Below are 14,974 nucleotides of genomic sequence, written 5' to 3'. Positions count from 1 at the left end.
AACTTTAGCGGGATCTACTGCTATACCTTCTCTAGATATAACATCTCCTTGGAATCCTACTTCCTTCAACCAAAACTCACATTTGCTGAACTTGGCATATAATTGATGTTCTCTAAGCTTTCCAAGTACCAAACGCAAATGCTCCTTATGTTCCTCTTCATTCTTCGAATAAACCAGGATATCATCAATGAACACTACGACAAACTTATCCAAGAACTCCATAAACACTTTGTTCATCATGTTCATAAAATAGGCAGGTGCGTTAGTCAGACCAAATGACATAACGGTATACTCGTACAGCCCATACCTGGTGGTAAAAGTTGTCTTAGGAATATCCTGTTCTCGAATTTTCAACTGGTGGTATCCTGATTGCAGATCGATCTTGAAAAATACCTTAGCTCCTTGCAATCGATCAAACAGATCATTGATCATTGGTAGTGGGTACTTGTTCTTGATCGTTACTTCATTCAATCCTCGATAATCAACAATCATCCTTAACGATCCATCCTTCTTCTCCACTAGTAGTACTGGCGATCCCCAAGGCGAAGAACTTGGGCAAATATATCCCTTATCCAGTAACTCCTTAATTTGCTTCTTAATTTCCACCAAATCCTTTGCTGGCATCCTATATGGTCTCTTTGATATTGGCCCTGTGCCTGGCAATAGCTCAATCAAAAACTCAATATCTCTATCCGGTGGCATGCCTGGCAACTCTTCTGGAAATACATTAGGGAAATCCCTTACCACTGGTACTTCCTCCTGCACAACTCCTGTTAAGCAATTTACTTGAGTCCTCTTTGGCACATGTCAGGATACATACTTGATCCTTCTCCCTTCTGGGGTGGTAAGCAAAATTAACTTACTAGCACACTCAATATTCCCTTCATATGTTGATAACCAATCCATGCCTAATATCACATCCAATCCTTGAGATTCCAATACTATTAGGTCTGAGGGGAAAACATAGTTACCAATCCTTAATGGTAACCGATCACACCATAGACTAGCCACATACTCTGCTCTGGGTGAGGTTACTAACATGGGTGACCTAAGGGCTTGGGTTGGTAGGTTATACTTATCCACAAATCCCCTTGAGATGTATGAATGCGATGCACCAGTATCAAAAAGAACGAGTGCAGTAAATGACTTAACCAAAAACTTACCTATTACTGCATCGGGCTGAGCTTCAACCTCCTCCACGCTAATGTGGTTCACCCGTCCCCTGTTGAAAGGGTTCGGCTTCTTCCCAGAACTTCCATTGCCATTTTGGCCTTCAGGACATTCATTGGCATAATGTCCAGTCTTCTGACACTTAAAACAAGTGACTTGGCTTAGGTCCTTCTTGGCTGGGGTTGATGGGTTGGTGCGGTTCTGGCTGTTGCTTCCTCCATTGCCATTTCCATTCTTGGTGCCATTGTGATTGTGTGAGCTACCTCCTCCATGGGTATGCTGAAAATGTCCTCCCGGTCTAGGGGTAAAACGTGGCTTCTGCTGAGCTCCTGAATTGTACTTTCCTTGTCCATACTTCCTCTTGCGGTTCTCAATCTGCTGCTGCTTCCCTTCAATCATAAGAGCACGATCTACCAACTCCTGATAGTTGTTGAAGGTTGCTACCATCAACTGCATGCTCAGCTCATCATTCAGTCCTTCCAGAAACTTCTCCTGCTTTGCTGCATCTGTAGCGACGTCATCTGGGGCATAACGTGCTAGCTTACTAAATTCCTCCACATACTGGCCAACTGTCCGTCCTCCTTGGCGCAAGTTGCGAAACTCACGCTTCTTCATGGCCATAGCTCCCGCTGAAACATGTGCAGTACGAAAAGCCTGCTGAAACTGGTCCCATGTGACAGTGTCGACTGGGAAAGTGGCTGTGAAATTCTCCCACCATGATGCTGCGGGTCCTTCTAACTGATGTGCGGCAAACTTCACCTTCTCCGCATCTGTGCATCCTGCTGTGGTCAACTCCCTAGCTGTCTTGCGGAGCCAATCATCTGCTACTATCGGCTCGGTGCTACTGGAAAACACCGGTGGATTTAGCCTAAGAAAACGGGCTAAGTGGTCAACAGGTGGTGGTGGTGGTGGTGGTGGTGGTGGGTTGTTATTGTTGTTGTTCCCCTGATTCTGATTCTGGACTAGCAACTGCATCAATGTGTTCTGCTGCTGGATCAACTGGGTGAGATCCGGTGAAAAGGCAAATCCGGGGTCACGTCTCGGAGACATCTAAGGGTTTTAGAAAAGATGAGATATAAGAATAGAGGGGGTCTAAAAAGAAAACACTACCCATATGCACATGATCCAAAAACAAACAATTCACTTCAATCAATCAAACAAGGGCATACAATCGATCTATCTATCGCAAAAGTGCTCGGACTACTATATTTACATGGTGGACTACTACTACTGATGAGGTGGTCTACTAGAAATATTCTTCGGTTGCAGACTCCATGTTATCTGCTCCAGCTTCATCAATATAGTCATCATCGCTACTATCTGGTTCCGAGTCGGTGCCGTCGAGGATGATGTAGTCTTCCGGGCTAATTTCCTTGGGTTCTTCATCTTCCTCTACTGGCGTAGGGCCTCCCATAAATACTGCTAGCTTCATAGTTAGGTCGGCATTCTTATCCACCAATACTTCAATTTCCTCTTCATAATCTTCACGCGTAGCCTTGAGTTCTTCCTCCAGTTCCTTGATTCTAGTCTTAGCCTTCTTCAGATCTATCATGTCGGCGCACATCTGGTTCTCCTGTCGTCGAATGTGCTGGTTTAACTCCTGGATAAAAGCTGCAATTGATCTATCCTTCCTGGTGCTGATCATCTCCTAGTGTTCATCTCGGCGCCCATAAATCTGGTAAATAGTATCCTTGAGATCCTTGCGGTAGACTTCTCCAATGCGTCCCATGGCGATGTGAGCTGCCATGCTCTTTCCTAGACTCCAAGTTGGTGCGTCAAAAGAAAATTCTATGGGCTCAGTGACTGGCATGAACATCCTTCCTGGAACTTGAACTTGAATCATCCAGCGCTCTTCTTCAGGTAAAGTGGCGTTGTAGGTTCCTGTGAAGGTTGGTACTCCTATGTTCAGGTATCTAGTGACTTCCTTCAAGTGTCGTCCAAAGGGTGTATCTTCATACGGTTGTTTGAACTTGTTCCTTGCATCCGCCATCCTAAAGAGTAGAAAAGATGAGAGGTCATAAGAGAAGAGAGTGAATAGTGATCTAGGTCTTTAGCTTAGTGGTCGTGTCCTACAGTCAGCGTGTGCTCTGATACCATCTCTGTAGCGGCCAGACCTCAAACAGTCTGATCTCTGTGCTCCGGTGTCATCCCTGGATCAGTAATGCTGACACCACACAGTACTCGGAGGATTTATAGCAGAGTGGCAATCACACACTTATTACATCGAGTGTCTCAAAAGAAAACTTATTACAATAAATATGGCTTAAGGCCATCTAATAACGATAACAGCGAAAGGCTTGGAAGATAAGTGAGTCCATCAACTCCAACGGCATCACTGAGTATAGAACCATGACCTAAAAACTCCTTAATCATCGTTTGAAAAGTCTGCAACATTAACGTTGCAGCCCGAAAATGGGTCAGCACATGGAATATGCTGGTAAGGTAACACATAGAGAGTAATGGAATGAAATAGCTATACTATATGCATATTTGGCTGGTGGAAAGCCTATATGGTTACAGTTTTGCGTAAAGCCAATTTTTCCCTACTACAAAGGAATTAATTTATTTAACTATCATGATAATTGTTAAACATTGAGAATGGTTGACAGCATTCTCAATCCCAATTAAGCATCATCATTAAACATAACCCAACAAAATTAATTTAGAGTAACATGTTGAGATTCACATGATAATCCAAGTACTAGATACTCAAGATGTTCATAACCGGGGACACGGCTAACCATGATTAGTTTATTACACTCTGCAGAGGTTTGCGCATTTTTTCCCACAAGACTCGATCGCCTCCGTTTGGTTTCTCGCACTACATGGTGTTTGAGAAGACGGATGACCGAGACATAGTCTTTCAGAAGCGCTAGCACCTTACGATCGGGTAGATCGTACCACCTACATCCCCTACATCTGCTAGTCTACCACTATAAGAGTTCGCACGACTTAGTCAACTATGCTAGAGCCCATAATAGCTTGTGGCTGCACACGGAAGTTTCTAGTATGAATAGTCTCATGATCCCTTTGAGCCTAGGTGGCGGTCCAAAAGAAAACAGGCAAGTCCTGGAATACCCAGGTGCCTTAATCCACCCAGATGTGTGTTTAAGTTGCCACCTTAGATGAACCATTAATTAACAATCTCACATCTGTCATGGATATCACTCACCCAATCCACGTCTACTAGCATAGCATGGCAAAATAAGCAAACGTAGAAGTAACTCCCAAAGGTTTGATAATAACAGGTAATAGGTACTACCTCAACTACTTCCATCCCACAATTTAATTAGATCCTAATCATGCAATGTGTGAGGATTGACCTAATGCAATAAAACTGAATAGTAGAAAAGGTATGATCAAAGTGTTACTTGCCTTGCTGATGATCCGGGAAACCTAGCGATTCAAAGTAACGAGCGGCGCACTCCGGTTACTCTATCGCAAACAAACAAACAAGCATACAATAAGTACTCATCTAATGCACAGGTAAAACTCAAATAAGAGATCTAACCAGAAGGTTCAACTTAAGAACTCCGGTTGGCAAAAAGAATCAAATCGAACGAAGCAACGAAAGTCAAACGGGGAAAGAAAACAACTTCGTTCTAGTAATCTGGATCTAGGGCAAATTTTACAGTAGCAAAACCTTGTTTAAGTTGGTTAAACGGATAGAGGGTTTTGAGACGAATCCCTAGGCGCTTGAATCGCCTGATTCCGATAAACGAGCGAAAAGTTATACTAAAACAAAAATCGGATCAGGAATCGCGATCAAAAAAATTGCGGATTTAATACGAGAAAAAGAAAAAAACGACGAACGCCGATCTCTTTTTTTCTCTTTTTGTTTTTTTTAACGACGGCACAGAAAACAAGGCGCGACGAACCTCGGCGGCGGGATCCGACGGCGGCGGCTAGGGCGGGGCGCGGGCTAAGGTTTGGGGGCGCGGGTGGCTGGGCTCGGCTGGCTCCCCCCCGGCTTATAAAGCCTAGTGGGCCGGGAGTCTGGGTCGGACACGGCCCCTAGGTCGGTTCGTATTTTTTTTATTCCGCTCAGAAGAAAAAAAATAAAAAGAAATACTAAACGGTCTCCAAAAATTTCAAAATAAATTTTCACGGGCTTATAAAATCAAGCTGCACAAGGTGAACATTTATTTGGGACCTAAATGAAATTTTGAAAAACGCACATTTTTCCTAAATTCAAATAAAACACCGAAAAACTCCGAAAAAAAATCTTATTTGATTTTATTATTAAATCCTCAATATTTCTTTATTTTGGGAAAGTCATTTTATTCCCTCTCTCATATTATTGTAATAGAAATAATTGATGATAAAATAAATAAAATCAAATGATCCTATTCTCAAAATTTGAGAGAACTCAAATATGAAAATAACGAAATCCCCAACTCTCTCCGTGGGTCATTGAGTTGCGTAGAATTTCTAGGATCAACCAAAATGCAAAATAAAATATGATATGCATGATGATCTAATGTATAACATTCCAAATTAAAATTTTGGAATGTTACAGATAGGGTGGGGAAAGGGTCAGCAGTGCGCGAGCAATGCCAAATGACGGTGGGTTAGGGTTTGAGGTGGCAGCAAACGGCACATCGAGGGCTTGTCTATCCTAAAAAGTCTTGTCACAAGGTTTTTCAGTAGATGGAGGGAGTTCTGTATTTCCTGAGCCAACCTCAAAATATGGTTTGTGTGTGATTTAAAAAAAATACAATGCACGCCAAAAATTATGAGGATAGAGTGCATGAATACGAACCTGCTAGAGCCATTTAAATAAAAACTCAAAATGAATTATTATTGAGTTTGGATGAATACAAGGACTTTGCTAAAATTGTTCTTACAGCTGCATTTATGGAGAGTGCTCAACCTCTTCGTACCATCTATGGTTTATGTCACAATGTATTATCTCCTTGAACTAACACGAAAAAAAGAGTTATCATTATATGCAACAACATGCAAAACTAATGACGTAGACTCTAGATCTCCAGTCTTTGTCAAGTTAGTTTTTTTCTGACATGAGTTTTTATCATGGGACCAACAAAAGTTAGTTTTACTATATTCTTACCATTTTTCATCTCCATCAGCAATTATTTTACATGCCGTGTTAAAAGAATCTATCAACTTAGACGTCTCCAGTGGGCTCCCTTACTTTGCTCCCATTTGTCCGTCTGGACAGTTCTCACAGGACAGGACAAAAAAGGTTAATCATCATGCTCCTTTAGATGTGTCCCAAATGTCGGACTGTCTGCAGACGCTTAAATCCGGCCCAAATAAGCTACTCACTATTTTTATAAGGTAGACACGTGAGCATGAACAATTTTGAGGCAAATATACCTTCGACTAAGTCATCGAACACCTTGGAGGTCGTAAAGATCTGGTGGGCACGATATGGCACGACCGGGAAGTTAGACGACGCAGGAAATAGAGTTGGCGACTACGGATGGTCGGTGTGTGACGCCAGCCTCCTTGGCATGCCATGTAAAGGGAGGAACTACAACAGAGAGAGGCATGCATCAAGCTCCTGTGATGCGGCCATTGTGGTGGTAGGATAGACTGTAGGAAGCTTGCATAAGGCTAGAGCGAGATGGGGTAAGGCAAAGAATGGGTCAACATCAAAAAGTGATGCCAGATGGCAACGGTAAGCGGTCTCGTGTTAGAGGTGGGAGCAAACGACGTTGACGGGGCGGGTGCATCATAAAATGTCCCTTGCATAAGATTTTGGGTGGATGAAGAGAGCTCCATATTTCCTCAGACAACTTCGAAACATAGCTGTTGTGGGGAGGTTTTTACCATGCACTCTAAATTTTATGAGGATTTAGTGAATGATAACGAATCTGCTAGAGCATTTCAATAAAAAAAATCAAAAAACAATTATTATGGAGTTCAAGTGGATATGACTTTGCTAAAAAATTGTTAAAGGGTGTATTTATGGAGAGTGTTCAACCTCTTTGTATCATCTACAGTCGATGTTACATCATATTGTCTCTTTGAACTAACACTAAATGGAAGAGTTGTCATTATATACAACAAAATGCAAGACTAATAATGTACACTATAGATATCTCATCTTTGTGAAGTTTATTTTTTAAAGACCTTTTTCTTTGCAGGATCAAAAAAAGTTAATTTTACTATATTCTTACCTTTTGTCATCTTCATCAACAATTATCCTATGTGGCATGATAAAAAAATATCACTTAGACATCTCCAGCGGGTTCCCTCACATTGCTCCCATTTGTTCATTTGGACACTTTGGACATGGCATGAACAAAAGGCCGACCGTCAAACTCCTCTAAATGCAGCCCAAACATCCTAATTGTACATGGATGATTGAACCCAATCCATTTGGACACTTTAAACGAGAAGTATTTGGGTATGCCGTCTGACATTGGCAACTCAAAGAATGACGCCTTCAAATATCTAAAGGATCGGTTGTGGAGCAAAGTCCAAGGATGGATTGCAAATACAATGTCAGCAGCAGGTAAAGAAGTCCTTGTTAAATCTGTAGCCCAAGCAGTGCCAGTATTCTCTATGTCTTGCTTCAAACTCCCAAGAGGATTGTGTGAGCACCTCAATATGCTAATAAGAAAATTCTGGTGGGGAAGCAAAGAGGGCAAACGCAAACCTCATTGGGTCTCTTGGCAAACTATGACCCAACCGAAAGGTATGGGTGGTCTGGGTTTCAAAGATTTCGAGTTGTTTAATCTTGCTATGTTGGCAAGGCAGGCATGGAGGCTGTTACAGAACCCAGAGACTCTGAGTGCAAGGCTCTTGAAAAGCATTTACTTCCCAAATTCAGATATTTTGCAGGCTAGCCTCGGGAGCCACCCTAGTCAGATATGAAGGGCAATCATCGAAGGAAGAGATACCTTAAAGTAGGGTTTAATAAGGCGAGTGGGTAATGGCCACACGACACACATCTGGAGTGATAAATGGCTCCCTAGGGATGAGATGCTTCGCCCTTACGGAAGCCGAGTACAGAACCCGCCGCATTTTGTCTCAGAACTAATTGACCCTACATCAGCAACTTGGAATAGAACGGTGGTGGAGGCAACTTTCATGCCAATGGACGTCTCAGTTATTCTTGGGATTCCTCTCTATACCCGCAATATGCCTGACTTTTGGAGTTGGCACTATGATAAGGATGGCCTGTTTACAGTGAAATCTGCCTATAACATGCTCGTAGCAACGAAGCAGCGAAGAGAAGCTTGGTTGGAGGGAACCGCGGGCCCCTCAAGCTCAAACGCAGAGAAGAATAGTTGGAGAAGATTGTGGAAGACGAGTGTTCCGGCTAAAGTGAGGATGTTCTTGTGGCGCCTGTCCAGACACTCGCTACCAACGAATGATGTACGCATGCATCGCCACATGATAGATTCAGCCAGCTGTGGGCTTTGTGGATCGCCTGACTCATGGCGGCACTCTCGTATCGAATGCACCGCTTCCAGGTGCACTTGGGCTCTCAGCGACAGTGATCTTGTGCAGCAAATTACGGAAATCATTGAACCCTCTGCCAAGCAATGGATGTTTACCCTTATAGAAACTCTGTCGCAGCAGAAATTCACGTTGCTTGCGGTCACTATGTGGGCTATTTGGTCGGCACGGCGAAAGGTGATACATGAAGGTATTTTCCAGAGCCCTCAATCCACACATGCATTTGTAAACAGGTATATATCAGATTTGGAAATAGTTGGCGCTAGCAACCCGTGGGCCGCCCAGGGACCGGTATTGCATGTGACGCCTGCTGCTAGACCAAAGGCTCCTCCAATGGGATATGCAAAAATTCATGTGGACGCAGGAGTCAGGTTCGAGCGAGGAGGCGCCGCTGCTGCTATCTGCAGAGATGACCAAGGGGTCTATCTTGGAAGTTCAGCACTCGTTATTTATGGTGTATGCGATCCTACTGCTTTGGAGGCAATCGCTTGCCGGGAGGCCTTAGCCTTGGCAGAGGACCTCAACTTGCAACAATTTATCATAGCCTCAGATTGCAAAGAAGTTGTCTCGGACATTCAGAAGGGGACCGGAGGCCAATATAGTTCCATCATGAGCGAAATAAAACTCAGTGCTTCTACGTTTAATTGTAATTTCATTTGGGAGGGCCGTGCCGTAAACTATGAGGCACATAGATTAGGTAAATTTGCTCTTTCGCAGGGTTCGGGACGCCATTTATGGCTTGGAAACCCCCATGACCTTTCATGTATCCCACTTCATGTGGATTTCGGTGATGAATAAATTGATTTTCATCCCTCAAAAAAAAAATTTGCGGGGAGGAATGAGGCTATACTAGCTGTCCACGGATGCTTAAATCCGCCTAAAGTAAGCTAATCACTACTGCTATAATAATTGTGCGGATGCAGACTTTGCGGACATGTGTGCCTACATCCCCTAGCGGGGTTACCTCTCCGGGGAAGTATTTGGTGCACCCATCTATATGGTGCTACCGGTGGACGCAACACCCATTAATGTTTTTAAAATTTTCAAAAAAAGAAAAATATACGGATAACACTAACTTCTAACATGTCACAAAAATCGGAGCAAAATTCATAACAAACGTTGAGAAAGAAAACGGGCAAATTCGGCACTGGATAGTGTCTAATATAATCAGGGCTTCAAATTTGGCCCATTATCACTATTGACAACAATTTTGTCAGTTTTGTTTGCATGCCATGTTTCGATTTTTTATTTGAATTTTTATGACATCGTATATTCATTTTTTTAGTTGTGACATCATATTTTTTTCATGTCGTGTCTATGTGCTAATTTATTTTCAGTTTTTTTAAACATATTTACATTGTATTTTGCCGTCCGGTGCATCGGTAGCATCATAAAGATGGGTGGATACTTTCCCTTGCCTCTCCACCTGCAATCTCTAATTGTAACATCGAGTTCTTCCGAGTTAAAAGAAAAACATCGAGATCCATATTTCTTTACGGAGTTTACGGAGGAAGTAACACGGGAGTGAGTCCTCGCGGTGATTGTTTCTATTTTTTGTGAAGACGTCTTGGACGAGTATTTTAAGGTTGGGCACAGGAAAGGAAAGGACCATAAAATACAATTGTACCCAGCATGGAAATTGGAAAGGCTGTGTTTATATGACTGATGAAACATCTGTTGCAAACAACTGATAAGGGGCTCGCCGAGTTTCAGCTTAGCCAACCAAATTCCCCATCCTCCACATGTCAAAAACATTTCGCGATCTTCATTGAAAGAGTGAAAAGAAGGAGAACAGAGAGGATGACGACGACTCAGATCGCTGTCCCCCTCGAGCTCTCTGCAGGGGAACATTTTCACGTGCATAAATGCAGCCCAGAAAATTTGCCGCAGAAGGCCCAGTGCTGCAGCACTAGTAGTACTGCGCAGCAGTACGTAACACATTTCTGGCAGCAAATAATACCCGCCCGCCCATCGGATCAGAGAAACCGGCGTCAGGCCGGGACTGCGCCCAGAGCAGAAAGAACCAGCCAGCGGAATCTTTATGCTCACGCCTTGTCTGATCTTTGTTAGCGTTATAGTTAGTTTAAGCGCGGTGGTTGACGACATCGATGGTTTACGAGCCGAGCCACTTGCAAATTCTCTTGTCTCTGTCCATCCGATCGAATTCGGATTTCTGTTCTCCCTCGCGAGCAGAAATTGCCGCCTCGAGGAATCCCATCGAATGCAGCTCGAGGAAGCCATGAAATCAGACGGTTAGCATTGCACTTATACAAGAAACAAAACTCCTAATTCACCGTGGCACAGCCAAACAAAAGCATAATCCAATTCCAATCCAATCCAATCCGCAGGAGACAGACAGGCACAGGAATCCCCCCGTCTTGTTTCAGGAGGAGGAAGAACATTTCAAGAACACAGGAGAGGAGCAGAGCAGCATTACTTATACAAGTAGTAGCATCAAGAATTTACAAATCAGCAGCAGCAGCAGCAGCAGCAATCATCATCATCGGAATCACAATACCCTCCTGGAATCCCAGGACCCCCTCTCGCGGTAACAATCCATCCGTCCATCCATCCAGTAATCAATCGCCTTATTTCCCCGAGCCATCGTGTCATCAATCTCCCTCTCGGAGGCGAGGCGAGGCTCAGACCCTCACCTCTCCATCTCGGCCTCGTCGGCGGCGGCGGCGGCCGGCGGGGGAGGCGAGGACAGCTGGGCCGCCGCGAGCGCGTCGGCGAGCGCGCGCATGGCCTTGACCTGCATCTCCAGCGCGGCCACGTAGTCGGCCGTCTCCTCGAGCAGGTCGGGGGCCTGCAGCTTCCGGCACCCGGGGACGAGCCGGCCCAGCACGCGGAGCCGGTCCTTCACCTTCTTCTCCTTGAGCAACGGCGGTTCGCTGGCGGAAGCGGCGGCCGCGGCCTTGGACGCCGCGGCGGCGGCGCGCGCCTGCGGGCGGCGGTGGCGGCGGATCTTCCCGCCGGCCTTGACGAGCACGCGGCGGCGGCAGGACGCGGCGCCGGCCAGCAGGATGGCGCGGCTCCAGCGCGACTGCCCGCGCGCCGTGAGCGCCAGCGCCGAGTCGGCGGCGGCCTTGACGGCGCGCGGCTGCGGGGACGAGGCGGCGCCCGACCGCGTGGCCCGGAGCGCGTCCAGCAGGCGCCGGCCGTAGATCCGCTCCTGCGTGCCGCTCCGCCACCTGGTCTGCGGCGGGCCCGCGGCCCCCGGCGCGGCGGCCCCGCCCGGTTTCCCCCGCCGCTTGGCCCCGCCCATCCGGACCCCCGCTGCGGCGGCGGAGGAGGAGGACGAGGAGGACCCGCCTATAGAGATCATGGCCGCGCACCGCACCTCGATCGAGCAATCAGTCGGCGGGTGGCGTGAGGAAGTGACTCAGCGCAGCGGGGGATGGGGCGGCTTAAAGGTGGGTGGGAGAAAGAGGATGGTGGTGGTGGTGGTGGAGATGGTGGGAGTATGAAGAAGAAAGGGGGAGGGAGGAGAGATTAGCTTTCCGTCGCGGGGGTGGGCGTACTTATTTGGTGGTGCGGCGGAGGTGATTAGCGAGTGGATTAGACATTGGAGCCAAGGAGGAGTAGTGCGGTGCGGTGAGGGGAGGTGGTGCGGGTGTTGGCTGCTCGTTCGTCGCCGCGCCTTTGTTTGGTGTGGAATTTGGCGCTGTAGCGTGGCCTCCGCGCTGCTCGCTCGCTCGATCGCTATGGTAGGCAGGGGTCGTTATTGAGTGCGCGCTTTCTTATTTCCCTTTTGTTTATACTCCTTTTTTCTGCGAATGTGCCATGGTATTAGTGCTTCGCAACGTTCTAGTTAAAGCCTTTTGATCTGGCGAAATGTGGAAGATACGTCTTTTAAAAAAAATGCGGGAATAAGCCCTCTGTTGTTATTTACTTCGCATATTAGCTTTGACTGAGGTCAAATCGTATGAGTTTGACCATGTTAATTACAAAGGGGCAAAATTTGCCTCCAAGTTTACCAAAGATGCTTAATCGATTGAGGATCTTTAAGTCTCATTCGAGCAAGCTTAGTCACGTTGATCTCATGGTTCTTTTTTCTTTAAAAAATGTATTTAACTTTTTTTTGCCTTAGAGATGTTGAACTACAAACAACAACAACAAAGCCTTTAGTCCCAAACAAGTTGGGGTAGGCTACAGGTGAAACCCATAAGATCTCGCAACCAACTCATGGCTCTGGCACATGGATAGCAAGCTTCCACGCACCCCTGTCCATAGCTAGCTCTTTGTCGATACTCCAATCCTTCAGGTCTCTCTTAACGGACTCCTTCCATGTCAAAATCGGTCGACCCCGCCCTCTCTTGACATTCTCCGCACGCTTTAGCCGTCCGCTATGCACTGGAGCTTCTGGAGGCCTGCGCTGAATATGCCCAAACCATCTCAAACGATGTTGGACAAGCTTCTCCTCAATTGGTGCTACCCCAACTCTATCTCGTATATCATCATTCCGGACTCGATCCTTCCTCGTGTGGCCACACATCCATCTCAACATACGCATCTCCGCCACACCTAACTGTTGAACATGTCGCCTTTTAGTCGGCCAACACTCCGCGCCATACAACATTGCGGGTCGAACCGCCGTCCTGTAGAACTTGCCTTTTAGCTTTTGTGGCACTCTCTTGTCACAGAGAATGCCAGAAGCTTGGCGCCACTTCATCCATCCGGCTTTGATTCGATGGTTCACATCTTCATCAATACCCCCATCCTCCTGCAACATTGACCCCAAATACTGAAATGTGTCCTTCCGAGGTACCACCTGTCCATCAAGGCTAACCTCCTCCTCCTCACAGCTAGTAGTACTGAAAACGCACATCATGTACTCGGTTTTAGTTCTACTAAGCCTAAACCCTTTCGATTCCAAGGTTTGTCTCCATAACTCTAACTTCCTATTTACCCCCGTCCGACTATCGTCAACTAGCACCACATCATCCGCAAAGAGCATACACCATGGGATATCTCCTTGTATACCCCTTGTGACCTCATCCATCACCAATGCAAAAAGATAAGGGCTCAAAGCTGACCCCTGATGCAGTCCTATCTTAATCGGGAAGTCATCGGTGTCGACATCACTTGTTCGAACACTTGTCACAACATTATTGTACATGTCCTTGATGAGGGTAATGTACTTTGCTGGGACTTTGTGTTTCTCCAAGGCCCACCACATGACATTTCGCGGTATCTTATCATAGGCCTTCTCCAAGTCAATGAACACCATATGCAAGTCCTTCTTATGCTCCCTATATCTCTCCATAAGTTGTCGTACCAAGAAAATGGCTTCCATGGTCGACCTCCCAGGCATGAAACCAAACTGATTTTTGGTCACGCTTGTCATTCTTCTTAAGCGGTGCTCAATGACTCTCTCCCATAGCTTCATTGTATGGCTCATCAGCTTAATTCCACGGTAATTAGTACAACTCTGAACATCCCCCTTGTTCTTGAAGATTGGTACTAATATACTCCGTCTCCATTCTTCTGGCATCTTGTTTGCCCGAAAAATGAGGTTGAAAAGCTTGGTTAGCCATACTATCGCTATGTCCCCGAGACCTTTCCACGCCTCAATGGGGATACAATCAGGGCCCATCGCCTTGCCTCCTTTCATCCTTTTTAAAGCCTCCTTCACCTCAGACTCCTAGATGCGCCGCACAAAACGCATGCTGGTCTCATCAAAGGAGTCATTCAGTTCAATGGTAGAACTCTCATTCTCCCCATTGAACAGCTTGTCGAAGTACTCCCGCCATCTATGCTTAATCTCTTCGTCCTTCACCAAGAGTTGGCCTGCTCCGTCCTTGATGCATTTGACTTGGCCAATATCCCTCGTCTTCCTCTCCCGGATCTTAGCCATCTTATAGATGTCCCTTTCACCTTCCTTCGTGCCTAACCGTTGGTAGAGGTCCTCATATGCCCGACCCCTTGCTTCACCAACAGCTCGCTTTGCAGCCTTCTTCGTCATCTTGTACTTCTCTATGTTGTCTGCACTCCTATCCAGGTATAGGCGTCTGAAGCAATCTTTCTTCTCTTTAAGCGCCTTCTGGACATCATCATTCCACCACCAGGTATTCTTATCTTCGCTTCTCCTTCCCCTGGACACTCCAAACTCCTCCGAGGCCACCTTACGAATGCAAGTCGCCATCTTCATCCACACATTGTCCGCATCCCCTCCTTCCTCCCAAGGGCCCTCCTTAAATACCCTCTCCTTGAACACCTGAGCTACCTCCCCCTTGAGCTTCCACCACTTCGTTCTAGCGACCTTGGCACGCTTATCCCGCTGGACACGAATCCGAAAGCGGAAGTCAGCAACCACCACCTTAGAGATGTTGAACTAAACCTTAAAATAGTGGGATGGCGGAATTGA

General features: G+C 46.1%; 1 protein-coding gene across 1 annotated transcript; it reads right to left on the bottom strand.

Moving 5' to 3' along the window:
• Positions 1-10,872: 10,872 nt before the first annotated feature.
• On the bottom strand, positions 10,873-12,435 carry LOC123060913 (transcription factor bHLH150). Its single transcript, XM_044483783.1, has one exon. It carries the CDS (start codon positions 11,930-11,932, stop codon positions 11,255-11,257), a length of 678 nt encoding a protein of 225 aa, XP_044339718.1. The 5' UTR covers positions 11,933-12,435; the 3' UTR covers positions 10,873-11,254.
• Positions 12,436-14,974: the final 2,539 nt, after the last annotated feature.

Source organism: Triticum aestivum, chromosome 3A, assembly GCF_018294505.1.
Source record: "Triticum aestivum cultivar Chinese Spring chromosome 3A, IWGSC CS RefSeq v2.1, whole genome shotgun sequence".
Lineage (NCBI taxonomy): Eukaryota > Viridiplantae > Streptophyta > Magnoliopsida > Poales > Poaceae > Triticum > Triticum aestivum.
This window is presented reverse-complemented; position numbering and strand designations above follow the sequence as displayed.